At 41.4% G+C, this 13923-nt stretch overlaps 1 protein-coding gene across 3 annotated transcripts in view; it reads left to right on the top strand.

The window, feature by feature from the left end:
- GRM5 (glutamate metabotropic receptor 5) overlaps positions 1–13681 on the top strand; it is a 496070-nt gene extending 482389 nt beyond the window's left edge. For 2 of the 3 annotated variants that reach the window (XM_045797500.2, XM_045797499.2), the window contains one exon: positions 12298–13681. In XM_045797500.2, the coding sequence (XP_045653456.1) occupies positions 12298–13231 (934 nt within the window). In that variant the 3' untranslated portion in view covers positions 13232–13681. The remainder of the gene's footprint in view (positions 1–12297) is intronic. The other variant, XM_045797501.2, reaches the window with a different exon arrangement.
- The last annotated feature ends 242 nt before the right edge of the window (positions 13682–13923 follow it).

The raw sequence follows: 13923 nt of genomic DNA, 5'->3' as shown, positions 1-13923 counted from the left end.
ACCTGATGTGGGGCTCAGTCTCATGACCTTGAGATCACGACCTGAGCTGAAACCAAGAGTTGGATGCTTAACTGACTGTGCCACCCAGGTGTCCCTGACAATCTTAATAAAGGAATAAAACTCATTCTGAAGGAAACTGCAGGAGCAATCGACTACATTAAGGTATAGTTATATCTGTGATCCAGATAATAAGGCCCAGATTTGAATAAGGGAGGGAGAAAGCAACATGGCATGCAGTTTCAAGTTCAGGTTTTTAGAATCCCTGGAAGAAAACTTCACAAACTATATTTTGAAGAATGTTAGACCAAGTGCAAGAGATACTCCATGAGCTGGAAAGAAGAAACGGCAGAAGTAACAGTAAGGATGAAATTAGTGTAGCCAACACTACATGTTATATGCACTTCTTGGAGATTTTCAGTGAGTGCTTACAAAACAAAGACTTGAGGGGCACTTGGATGGCTGGGCATGGAGGTCCCATGAATCTCTCTAAGCATCAGCTTTATAGTCTATAAAATAGTTGATAAGGGATTAAAAATAGCATATATATGAAAACATACATGGATATTTTAAAGGAGTAAGAGAATCTAAATGAGGCAGTCAGATATACATACAGAAGGCAGTATATTGCTAGCAAAAGACAAAAGCAAATATTAATCAGGAACATCTGTTATTTTTTGTAGGCACCTACCTAATAAATTTTCTAAGGAGCCAGAGAAAGATTCCTGTCATCTATGAGGAACCAAGAAGATTGACATAAACAAGATAATAGTGTATAGGATAGATATAAAAAGTCATTTTAATACTAAAATTATTAGTATATACTAATATATTAGTAGATATATACATATAAATTTGTATATAAAATTGTGTTAGTATTAGGTGTACAAGATTTGATATATGTTCTATATATATATAGAAAAATGATCACCACAATAAATTTAGCTAACAACATCCATCACCACACATTTACAATTTCTTCTTGTGAAATTTTAAGATCTATTCTCTTAGCAACTTTCAAATATACAATACAGTATTATTAACTACAGTCACCATGCTGTACATTAGAGCCCCAGGACTTATTTCTCTCATACCTGGAAGTTTGTACCTTTTGGCTCTCTTCACTCATTTCACCCACCCCCAACTCCCACTTCCACCAACCACCAATCTGTTTTCTGTATCTATTAGTTCAGGTTTTTGGGGTTTCTTTTCTTTTTTTTTTTTTTTTTTGTTTAGATTCCACATACACATGATATCATACAGTATTTGTCTTTCTCTGACTTATTTTACTTATTACAATGCTTTCATATTTCATCTGCATCATCCATACTGGGACAAATAGTGAGATTTCCTTATTTGGGGAATGGCTGAATGATATTCCACTGTGTGTTTGTGTATATGTAAATATGTATCACATTTTCCTTATTTATTCATCTGCTGATGGACACAGAGGTTGTTTCCATGTCTTGGCTATTGTAAATTATGTTGTAGTAAACATGGGACTGTAGATATCTTTTCAAGACAGTGATTTCATTTCCTTTGGAAAAATACCCAGAAGTGAAACTGCTGGATTGTATGGTAGTTCTATTTTTGATTTTTTGAGGAACTTCCACATTGTTTTCCAAATTGGTTGCACCAGTTTACATGCTCACCAACAGTGCATGAGAGTTTTCTTTGTTCCACATCCTTGCCAACACTTGTTATTTCCTGTCTTTTTTTTTAAGATTTTATTTATTTGTTTGTCAGAGAGAGAGAGAGAGAGAGACAGAACAAGCAAGGGGAACGTCAGGCTCCCCACCGAGCAAAGAGCCTGATGCAGGACTTGATCCCAGGACCCTGGGATCACAACCTGAGCCAAAGGCAGGTGCTTAATTGACTGTCTTTTTGATACTAGCAATTCTAATAGGTGTGAGGTGATATCTCATTGTGGTTTTGATTTGCATTGCCCTGATGATTAGGGATGATAAGTACATTTCTATGTATATATTGGACATTTAGATGTCTTCTTTGGAAAAACGTTCAAAAGGGGTGCACTTTCTTTACTCATCTGTCAGTAGACATTTAGGTTGTTTACACAACTTTGCTACTGCAAATAATGCTGCAGTGAACATGGTAGTGCTGATCCTTCTTTGAGATCCTGATTCCAATTCCCTTGGATATATACACAGAAATGGAATTGCTGGATCATATGGTAGTTCTATTTCTAATTTCTTGAGGAACCTCCATAATGTTTTGCCAGTGGCTGCACCATTTTGAATTTCCACCAACAGTGCACAAGGGTTCTTTTTTTCCACATCGTAGCCATCCTAACAGGTGTGAGTGATCATATTGTATTGTACATTTAAAAAAAGTCTGTTAAGAGGGTAGATTTCATGTTACGCATCCTTACCACAAGGAAAGAGAGACAGACAGATGGAGAGAGAGAGTTAGGCATCTGACATATCCCAAAGGGGATGGGACTGGAACTTACTCAGCACCTCATATCTGTGACATGTTCCTGTTTACATCCAGTAAGAAAAAATCATCAAAAATTACCTTAAGCAGGGAGCCTGGGTGGCTCAGTCGGTTAAGTGTCTGCCTGTGGCTCAGGTCTTGATCCCAGGGTCCTGGATTTGAACCCCGTGTCAGGATCCAGGCTTAGTGGTGGGGAATCTGCTTCTCCTTCTTTCCACGCCTCCCTCCAACCCCCACCCGCTCGTGTGTTCTCTCTCTCATAAATAAATAAATAAATAAATAAATAAATAAATAAATAAATAAAATCTTTTTTAAAAATTTCCTTAAGCCAGGAGCTTTGTGTAGATAATAAGGATGTTGGTGGTAGGTAACAACCAGGATTCAAACCTCAAAACTAAAGTACTCTTCATCATTACAGTTAAGGTAAATAAGATCAAAAGGAATCTTTTTTCTATGCAGAAATCATTTTCTCAGCAACCATTATCAAATCCTGGGACATTCTCTTATTCTCCACTCCCTCAGTATTCATCTCTGCAACATTCAGGTCAATGCTATTAGAGAGCTTTGGAATTTACTATCAGGTCATTTTCTGGATACAAACTTGGGTGTTATCATTTCCTTGGATGCTCCATAAGGATGTGTCTTGTTAGCCCTTTAGTTTTTGTGTGTTCTTAGCACACAGACAATACTGCATTTTGGCAATGACTCTGTATTTAAGGTGAGATCTGGGGCAGTGTTCTGCCTTTTATTTGACTTGGGCACAAATTCCATAAGCCTCAGGTTTTGCATCTATAGTACAGTTTAATAATATCTGTTTATTTTTTTTTTAATTTTTATTTATTTGAGAGCAAGAGAGAGCAAGAGAAAGCACAGGAGAGAGCAGGAGCAGGGAGCGGGGAGGGAGAAGAAGGCTCCCTGCTGAGCAGGGAGACCAAAGCAGGGCTCATCCCAGAACCCCAGGATCATGACCTGAGCCAAAGGCAGCCACGTAACCAACTGAGCCACCCAGGCATCCCTAATAATATGTTTATATGAGGCATTCAAGTGATAGAATTTGCTTCATTTCCCTAATACTCGCAGCCAACTACCCTGTAACAGGTACCATACTAAGCATAGGAAATGTACATAGTCACTGTCCTTGGAGTGTTCCAGGTTTAGTACAGAAACAGACTTGTAAATAAGTGATTAAAAATACCATGCAATAGGGGCGCCTGGGTGGCATAGTGGTTAAGCGTCTGCCTTCCGCTCAGGGCATGATCCCGGCGTTATGGGATCGAGCCCCACATCAGGCTCCTCCGATATGAGCCTGCTTCTTCCTCTCCCACTGCCCCTGCTTGTGTTCCCTCTCTTGCTGGCTGTCTCTATCTCTGTCAAATAAATAAATAAAATCTTTAAAAAAAATACCATGCAATAAGTGCTATGTTAGACAGCTGTTGTGAAGGTCAAATATAATAAAGCAGATGAAAACACCGTGTGAGGTGTAAAGTTCTATTCCAAAGGGAGCTATTATCATCCTGGGATTCTCCTCTTCTTAGTCATCAATTCCAACCCCATATTTTATTCAAGCTTTAAATCAAGCTGGATTCCTCCACCAAGTCTTCTTGGTGGTACCACCCAAGGGGCGCAAAATAGCTGTGTCTTCTTTTGTTCTCTCTTTATGAAACTGTAACCTGGGCTACAAATAGTAATTGCTGGAAAACATAATTTCCATTTTGGATGTAAAAACATCCTCTAATCTTAGTTGAAGTACCTCTACTAAAACCTAGAACTTGCATCTCAGTATGAGGAGTAGTTTAGTTTGAGGTTTGAGCCCAGGTTACTGAATTTTAGATTTAAACAATAGCTTCACTTGAGAAAGAAAACTCTGTGGTGATCCAGCAGAAAGCTTGGCACATGCTCCTGCTTTACGTCCTTCGTTGAATGCTCTTTCCTTATGAGGACGTGGGGAAAGTAGCAGCTAGAGGCACGGGGCACTTTAATAACCCACCCTGGATGGATTGTGACCTGTTGAAAAGGCATCCTGTTAAACCAAAGACTAGTTAAAATAGGGCCAAGTGGTTCTTGTCCCACAAGGATTTTTATTAGGGACTAAATGCCTAGCAAAAGATGTTCTCTGATGGAATTATCATAGAAGCAGGCAGCCACTGCTCGCTCCCAACTACATAAAAGGGAGGCAAAAGTCCACCCCACAAGGTTGTTGGAAGGGCTTCCAGGGATTGAGCATGTGGCATTAGCTGCTTTGCCGTATATGCAACACACATATTAATTGGATTTTGTTTATCCATGTTATTTTAACATTCCCCAGGCTTTAAGACCTAGTTAATCTCCACTTTATTTGCAAATCCTTCCTTGAAACTTCTTTCCCTAGTGAGGAAACTTTTCTCTGCACTCCTCTAATACCAATGCGCAAGGACCTAAACGTCTTTTCTTGCACAGTTTTCAGATCAGTATATTCCTTTCCATCCTCATTTTTTCCACACCTGTTAGCATCTTAACACTGTGTCCCTGCACTATGAAAATAGCTTCTTAAATCTACCCTGGACACCACTCTTTTGCTTGTGTCAATCTTCTTGGCTCCTTATGCCTGAAGGACTAATTAACTTAACAGATATTAATTAGGCCTTAACATATTCCTGAAGTAGGACCAGGACTAGGGCAGACAAGGAATAAGGTCAATGGATGAAGCTGCAGTGAGATTTTAAAGAAGATTTTGGCATGATTCCTACATTTAATTGTTTTTGTTGAGTTCCAAAAATATCGAATACCTAAAATATTAAATAACGCAAAAAGAATTCTTGCGTTGAAGAATAACACAGAAAAGAACCCATGAGTATTTCTTGATATATTCATTCATTTATTGATTGAGTATGTAGATCACATATGTATCTAATAATTAGACCATCTTCTGGTCAAATATATTAGACCACCTATCTATTCCAGACACTGATAAGAAGTTCGAGGCTAATTACTAATGAGTTATTAAAATAGCAAAAGAAAAGAAAGAACATCCTTGCAGGTCATGGGTGGCCACAAAGCATTTTTATAGTGGACAAAAAAGTCCAAACTCTTACCTGCTGATGCTTTAACTTCTTATCCATCCCCACACAGGGCTACTGCTTATCTTAGAACATCCTTTGTGGATTTCTGAACTTAGTCACTGCTATCTTTCCGGGAGGGCAATGCCTACTGCTCTTTTTGGACTTTGCCATAATCTACTAATTTTTCAAGGTGTAGATACAATCTGTCTTCTGGAGGCAAGAATCATTCCCTGGCCACTCCCCTCCTGCTACAAATGGTTTCTTCCTCTTGCGAAGTTTTGAATCCATTGTGATCTGTACCCTACAGTTACCCAATGAACTACTTGTTCTCATGCTCCACAATCTCTCATTCTCCTTGTCCTCAGCACCCTTCCACCTGCCCACCTGCTTCCTTCTTTCAAGGACCTAAGGAAAAGAAAAACAACCTCTATCAAAATACTATGAGTAACTCATATTGCTAGCCTTCTATGTGCATCTTCTCTCTTGCCCTCTTTGAGGGAAGTTTCATATCAGCAACTCTCCACCACAGTACCAGAAAGTACTGATCAATCACAATCATTTGCAAAGGTAGCATATATCATTTGTTAACCAATATTCGTTGAAATGCCAAAGTTTGCAAAATAGTTATCCTTGAAATTATACCATTCTTATTTAGTGGTATTCCAAAAAAAGTCAGAGAAAAAATAAGTGTGCCACACATAAAACAACGGTCTTTTATTAGATCACAGCACGGGGAAAAAAAGAGGGGCTGAAAATTGCTATATGATATTTTATTTATATGGTGATAAATAACTGCCTTCATGATCGAGACATCTAATCATTATCCTTGGCAAGTATAAATGCTTGGTCAACCTGTGCTATTTGAGTTAACAACCAAAGAGTGATATAGGGTGCTTTCTTGAGACTTCAAAGTACATGATTAAGAAGAACAAAGACATATGGTAATAGAGAATATAAATCAAATGACTAACTTATCGACTTAAAAATGCGTATCATCACCAGGTAACATCTGAGGGCTTCTCTTCCATGAAGTAAGGACAGCTCACTTCAAAAAACAAATATGGATGGTGTACTGTCATGAAAAATGAACTGGAAATCATGAGATGGTATTGGTTCCACGTTGTCATTTTCTAACTGCTTAACTTTGGGTAAATCACCTATCTCACTGAGCCTCAGTTTTCTTATCTTTGAAAGGAAGACCAAGACATTGATCCTATCTACCTTTGACAATCAGTGTTCCTAAAGTACTTTATAAAGCAGTATGCAAATATAAGGTGATAGTGCTTCGATTATTGTGTCACTGTAGGTAATTCATTTCGATTTACTTAAGTGTTTTTGTCTATATGTGTATTTCTAATGCATACATTATCACAGCCATTTAACTTTTTTTTGTCAACAAGATAGCTATTTACATCCATTTATGCTGTAACTGAGGAAATTTATATGGATGATTCTGCCGTTTTCTTATATATCATGGTGTATTTCTCGGTGTAATTTTCAAAGTCAAGATGTCAGATTTTAGGGAAGACTCAGAAAGAAATTATTCCACCTAATTTAGAGTGTCTGAATATAAACAATATCAAATAGCTCATTATCTTTTAAAAACCATATTTCCATATTTCGTAATTCAAAGCAAATTATGGCAAGAAAAATATACTGATAAAAGTTTAAGAAAATGTGCAGAAAATGGAACTGCAATTGGAAATCTTCTGCTTATAATATTCTTGATTCATGAAATTCTTTCACTGGCCTAATATTTTCTGAAGTCACTCCGTATCTGCTAGTGACATTACAAGCTTTTAAAAACTTTTCAAAAATATTTTTTTGTATTAGGAAGCTCATGATCTTACTATTCCTCTCTCCTGGCTGCCTCTCCACTCAAAATCATAAACAAGAGAGGTTTAGTAATGAAGATAATTTTTTCATGAAAAGAATGTGCTAATTTTCAAAGGATATATTTGATTATTCTGATGCCCTAGATCTGTACAACTCATGAAGGTACTACTAAACCATGTAACAAAAGAGAGGATAAAGGCATAGTTTTTTAATTCAGTGAAATATTCTGAGGATTTTAGTTGTTTATACGGCCTTAATAAAACCCTAAACAATTTCTCAGGAAAAAAACCCACACAGGTCATTCAACAGCCATTTTTTTAAATTATTTTTATTCAACAGCCATTTAAAATGAACACAAAAATTCTAAATTCCATTGACTTTTTGGATGGTCCAACTCTATTAACATTTGCCTCCTCATGATGGTGTGCCATGGCAGAATGCTACCTCCTACAGGTTTTGGCAGATGAATAGAGAAACTGGGAGAGGTCATTGAGCTGACATTCAGAGCCTGTTTGAAGTGAATAAATTATGTGTCATGCATGGAATAGATAAAGGAAAAATAAACTTCTGAGAATAAAGGTAGAAGATGTCATTTTGGCCGACACAAACTGTAAACGAAAAACAAACAAAAAATGCAACCCTCAAATAACATGATCAAAATGCTTTTTTTCTCCCTCTCAGAAAAGAACCAATTGTCATAGTAGAAAGAACATTAGATCAGCTAGTATTATATTTGGCAAAGCGTTAACTGGTACCTGGAAAGAGCACAGAGTTTTCACAGGTTTTTTTTGGCCAAACTGTCCTTTCCAGATGTGGCAAATCATCTGTTCTGTCTCTCTCCATGCCTCTCTCCTCCTTCTTTTCTAATGCCTAAAATATTCGGTGGGAAAGGTGAAGTGCTAAAAACAGGTAAGGAAAAGTTGCTTTCCCTTTTCTTACCTCAGGGCCCTCAGGACAAATGTCTAATCCTGATGTGGAAAAAAAAATCTTAACAACAGCAACAATGATGATTTTATCTCAATTGGTTGGAAGATCTGATGGTGAGGTTTGCAGAGGTGGTATGTTTTATAATGTACCCTCATGTGTACTACCGTTTGGGTTCCTCCCAGAAATCATGTGAGGTAAGCAAGGGGAGGTTTATTTCTTCTATTTTGTACCAAAGAACAAAGAGGTACAAAGGTGTTAAGTAATTTGCCCACCATCACTCAGGGCTGGATCTTACACATACATTCTAGGGCTACTATCCATACCTGCCTCCATAAACTTTCATCACTGAGAAGTTTCACTAGAATAGACACACACACACACACACACACACATATGTACATACATATACATATACACATATGCATATATAAATTACAAAAAAGGAACAAATACTTCCTTTGTGATTTTCATGGTAGATATGAAGATCTGTTATTGTACTTAGTTAATGTAATATCTTTTATTTGCATACACTGAGCACTACTGATTACAGTAAGTTATATAAAAAGTAGATCCATAAGACAAAAGAAATAGAATTTCATTAATACTGAATTTTTCTTAATATTATTACTGAATTACTGAATTTTTCTTAATATTGAATTATTTTTAAAATTCTAACAAAAACAATTCAGTTTGGATTTTTTGAAATGGAATGCATTTATCTACTCCATTATTAGTTCAAAGATATTATTGAACACATACTGTGTTCTAGACCATGCACTGGGTCCTATGGCTATAACAGGAAACAAAGAACCCTCTGTCTGTACTCCCACAACACTCCATCCAGCAGATGAGGCGGACATACACCAAAGAGGTATGACGTGCCTAATGCAAGGACTCTGGGAATCCAAGCTAGTCCAGGTGGGGTCAGAAAAACTTCTCTCAAGAAAAAGCAATTAAGGTAAAATTGAAAAAACAAACAAACAAAAACAATGGGAAGAGCTTAGTCAAAATGGAAGAAAGGGAGGGAGCACCATGAAAGAGCATTTCAGGAAGAAGTAAATTGTGGAATATTGTAGAATTTAGTGAAGTGGATGTGATATCTAAGGAGACACTTAGAGTAGAAAAAGACCACAGACCAAACCCAGTGGAACAACCAAAAATATTTTATGGCTTTACCACATAAAATATTTTACGTTACACTTAATTCTCTGTTTCTCAGCCAGAGCTCAAAACCATATTAGTACATTGTTTTTATTTTCTGGGATGCAGTATTCACATGGAATGCAAAAACTAATACTCTTAGACACCTTCTCCTTACAAGAACCTTTCACCTGCACTGTCTATTGAATCCTCACAACCACCTTCACCAAATGATATACTCTCTGCTTTTCATCAAGGCTTACAGACTAGTATTTTCCAAGCACTCAGGCTGGCGGATCCAGGATTAGAACCCAGATTTTGGGCTTCTTTGTCCACTGCACCTTCCAGGACACCACACAATGGTCCTGCTAGCTTTAGAATCCTATTCGTCCATCAAATGCTTACTAAAAGTTCCCATTTTGGAAAAGAAAACCTTTCATGACCCAAGGAATAAAATGAAGTACTCAGATTTGGGCTCCATCTCTCTGGTGTCTCCTACATCCATTTCCATTGGTATACAGATTGCTTGGTGCTCTCTCTCCCACATGACCATGGACACTATGAGCAAAGGCATGGCCGGGAACAACGTCAGTACTCTGTGCAGACTGGCTGGGTAGGATAGCTGCCTTCTTGCACATTCATCCACAGGCTTTTCAATCTGCCATCATGTTTTTAGGCACTTCCACATGTGATTCCAAAGACTGTCACTGTTAATACCCAGAGTTATGTTCCATCAAAATCTCTCTATGTCAAGGGAGCAAGAATCTTTCTACAGTAAAGCTTAGTAGGATAAATCCAGTTATGCATCTAGTTTCTAGCCCATGCTTTGTATTAAAAGTGGCCTCAGCAACCTGAAAGATTATTTGTCCTTCCCAACATGGCTGTTTCTTATCCTGCTGGTAGGAGAGAAAAGGAGTTGTTGGCAACCATCCTCCCAATCAAATCCCATAAATAGTCTGGCCTATTTCTTCTGTGCCATGTTCCAGAAGTTAGTAGACACCTGGGAAAAAGAAAGTAATGCACTAAAAACATAAAAGGTGGCAGGTCAGGTTAATGCAAAAATGTAGAAACAAATCTGGAAACTCTCCTGGAAAGGAAAGTTAGGTTCTGTACGGCAACTCCCAAACCTGGAAAGAGTTTATCCATCCTTTGCAGGAAGTGGGGCAGCGGTGGGGGACATGTCACGTTCCAGAATTCTAAACGACACCAGGTTGCAAAATATTGGGTAGATTAAATGGAATGAGATCTCAGAGGAAGAAGCAGAAAAAGGAAGACCACAAAGAGGAAAGGGGCAGATGAAGAAATGAGAAGCAGTATGGGAAAGAGACAGGAAGCATCCTGTCATAGGAGCACAGAAACAGGGGTCTGTTATCGGAGGAGTTGGTGTCTCAGGCAGAGTGGATCTGGCAGTTGCAGTCCGGCAGTTCAAGGCAGGTGGGCTGCAAATACAATTCAGTTCCCTGCCTGGCGAAAGCAGTTCGGCCCTCCAGCAAGGAGGCCAAGGGAGCAATGGGAACCCAGAAAGAAAGGAGAGCTTCCTCCTAGATTTCTCAGTTTGGGAAACACCTGCTGCGTCATCACTTTGGGGATGGAGTGCATGTAAAATGCATAGATCCTTGGAACCCAATCCAGACAATCAGAATCTCCTGGGGTCCTGCCTGAGATAGTTGACAAATGCCCTGGATGAGTCTTATGCACGATTAAGTTTCATCACCCCTGGCTGAGATGAGAAAACTGGGTGGCCAAAGCCTTTTGTTCATAGACTGCCCAAGGTTATCTCTTGGCCACAGCAGCTAGGACAGAGCTGTATGGACAAGAGAGACCCCCTAGTTACAGAGATCTTAGTTTCCTTTGTGATGAGAAATCCCCCCAGGGTCTCCACAGAACATCCCTGACAGTCAAGTCACATCCTCTGACCATTAATGAGGTTCCTGATAGAGGGTCTGTAGTTTCAGAAGTTGTGTCATATTTAATGGTAAGGAGGACACAGTCAGGACCTGAGAGGCTGAGGCACCAATTGCGTCATCATCAGAGCAGCTTTCAGACCCCAGGGTGGAAACCAAAATGAACTGTGGAGAAAGGGAAGAAGGAGAAAGGACCTAAGAAGTCAAGTGAGCCAGATAACACTTATCAAGACCCTATTTGGAAATCAATATGCTAGGTGCCAAAGGCACTATGCTCCCTCACAGAATTGTTATTCAAGTTTTAGGCCTAAAAACAAATTTGTGAGGAAAATCTGGGTGAAGTAGAAACGCTCTAATTAATTAGAAATGTGTGTATGTGTTCATTGAATTTCTATTTTCCAGCAGATAAGTCAGACTAACTAAAACCATGTTCAAAGTCAGGAGTTCGATACAAATCCCTAGTCAAATATACCAGTCGTTGACATACACCAGTCGTTGACGTGCAGAATAAAAAATGAACTGGAACCACTGTCTATTTCCTCGACTCGTACCCTTTCCCTCCCCTCTGACGACTGGATGGGTGAGTTGAGGTCCTAGTTCTACCGTTTCCTGTCAGAGGCTGCCAACTTCAGGAAGCCTTGCCCAGTACTAGGCACTTCTGCACACCGCCACAATACTGCAAGCCCTGGCTTCTAGCTTTGCAGCATAACCAGCCCTTGCACTCCCGGGTGGGCTCAGAACTACTGCAGAATCTCCATAAATACATTTAACCTTCCTACTATCCCCTACAACACACTTTCGTGGTAATGATAAACCGAAGGCCAATACGATAAAGCGGCCTTTAACGCAAGCAAACAAAAAGCCACTTCCGAGATCTCTGCCCATAGTGTCCGCTGACGCCTTATTTCCCGAAAGATCAGCAACAGTCCTTCCCAATCCGAGTCCCATCACCCAGCACTGGGGAACCTCCGAGTCACCTCTGGTCTCCCTTCTCTCCGCAGCTCCAACGGAAAATCCGTCACGTGGGCCCAGAACGAGAAGAGCAGCCGGGGGCAGCACTTGTGGCAGCGGCTGTCCATCCACATCAACAAGAAGGAGAACCCCAACCAAACCGCCGTCATCAAGCCCTTCCCCAAGAGCACGGAGAGCCGCGGCCTGGGCGCGGGCGGCGCGGGCGGCGCGGGCTGCGGCGCGGGGCCCGCGGGCGGGGGCGCGGGGGTCGCGGGCGGCGGCCCCGGCGGGCCGGAGCCCCCGGACGCCAGTCCCAAGGCACTATACGACGTGGTGGAGGCCGAGGAGCACTTCCCCGTGCCCGCGCGCCCGCGCTCGCCGTCGCCCATCAGCACGCTGAGCCAGCGCGCGGGCTCGGCCAGCCGCACGGACGACGACGTGCCGTCGCTGCACTCGGAGCCCGCGGCGCGCAGCAGCTCCTCGCAGGGCTCGCTCATGGAGCAGATCAGCAGCGTGGTGACCCGCTTCACGGCCAACATCAGCGAGCTCAACTCCATGATGCTGTCCACCTCGGCGCCCGGCCCCGGCGTCGGCGCCCCTCTCTGCTCGTCCTACCTGATCCCCAAAGAGATCCAGCTTCCCACAACCATGACGACGTTCGCCGAAATCCAGCCGCTGCCCGCCATCGAGGTCACAGGCGGCTCGCAGCCCGCGGCGGCTGCGGCGGCGGCGGCAGCGGCCCCGCCGGCAGGGGGCGCTGCCCGGGAGACCCCGGCAGCGGCCGGGCCCGAGGCTGCGGCCGGCAAGCCGGACCTGGAAGAGTTGGTGGCTCTCACCCCGCCGTCCCCCTTTAGAGACTCGGTGGACTCGGGTAGTACCACCCCCAACTCACCAGTGTCGGAGTCGGCCCTCTGTATCCCGTCGTCTCCCAAATATGACACACTTATCATAAGAGATTACACTCAGAGCTCCTCGTCGTTGTGAATGTCCTTGGAAACCACGCTGGGTTCCGCTGACGGAGCCGAGATCTCCCGAGTTCACGCAGACACAGTGACAAGCATAGTCGCCTGGTTAAGACCCGAGGTGGAAGATGCCAAGTACACCCGTAATGGAAACATGTTAATAGTGCTAATTTCACATCAACCGACGAAGACACCAACTACAAATCTTTTGGCAGATTTTCTTCTAGTGGCCTTAGAAAACATGGGCTTTTAAGAAACACTGCTTATCTTTTTGAGGGCTGACAAGGAGTCTGTTGAACCAGTTCCATACCAAGTGCTTTGCTCTAGGGAAGCAATGAATGTGAAACAGCATAATGGAGGGGGAAAAGCATACTTAATAAGCAACTGTAAAAAGTTTTGTTTACTTTAATTCTTTTCCCAGAAGATTCTTTGATTCACCAAACATGAATGTACATTTTCTAACAAACTCAAAATCTGGGACCAAAACGTGAACCTTTCTCTCTCTCTCTCTCTCTCTCTTTTTCTTTCTTTTTTCTGTCCTGTAAAGACCTTGAAAAGCAGTACCTTGGGCCCAGTATTTACTGCGGCGTTGTTGAGAGTGTGTCCCATGCATAACACACAACTGGATAATGAGTGCTGCGCTGACGTGTGTAGGGCTTTTACCAGAGACATTCCTCCCCGATTTGGTTTGAAATCCTCTTCCAGAAGCCTGCA

The sequence above is a fragment of the Ursus americanus genome, chromosome 16 (assembly GCF_024610735.1).
Source record: "Ursus americanus isolate L20-20 chromosome 16, mUrsAme1.1.p, whole genome shotgun sequence".
NCBI lineage: Eukaryota > Metazoa > Chordata > Mammalia > Carnivora > Ursidae > Ursus > Ursus americanus.
The sequence above is the reverse complement of the archived record's forward strand: the minus strand, read 5'-3'. Positions and strand labels throughout refer to the sequence as shown.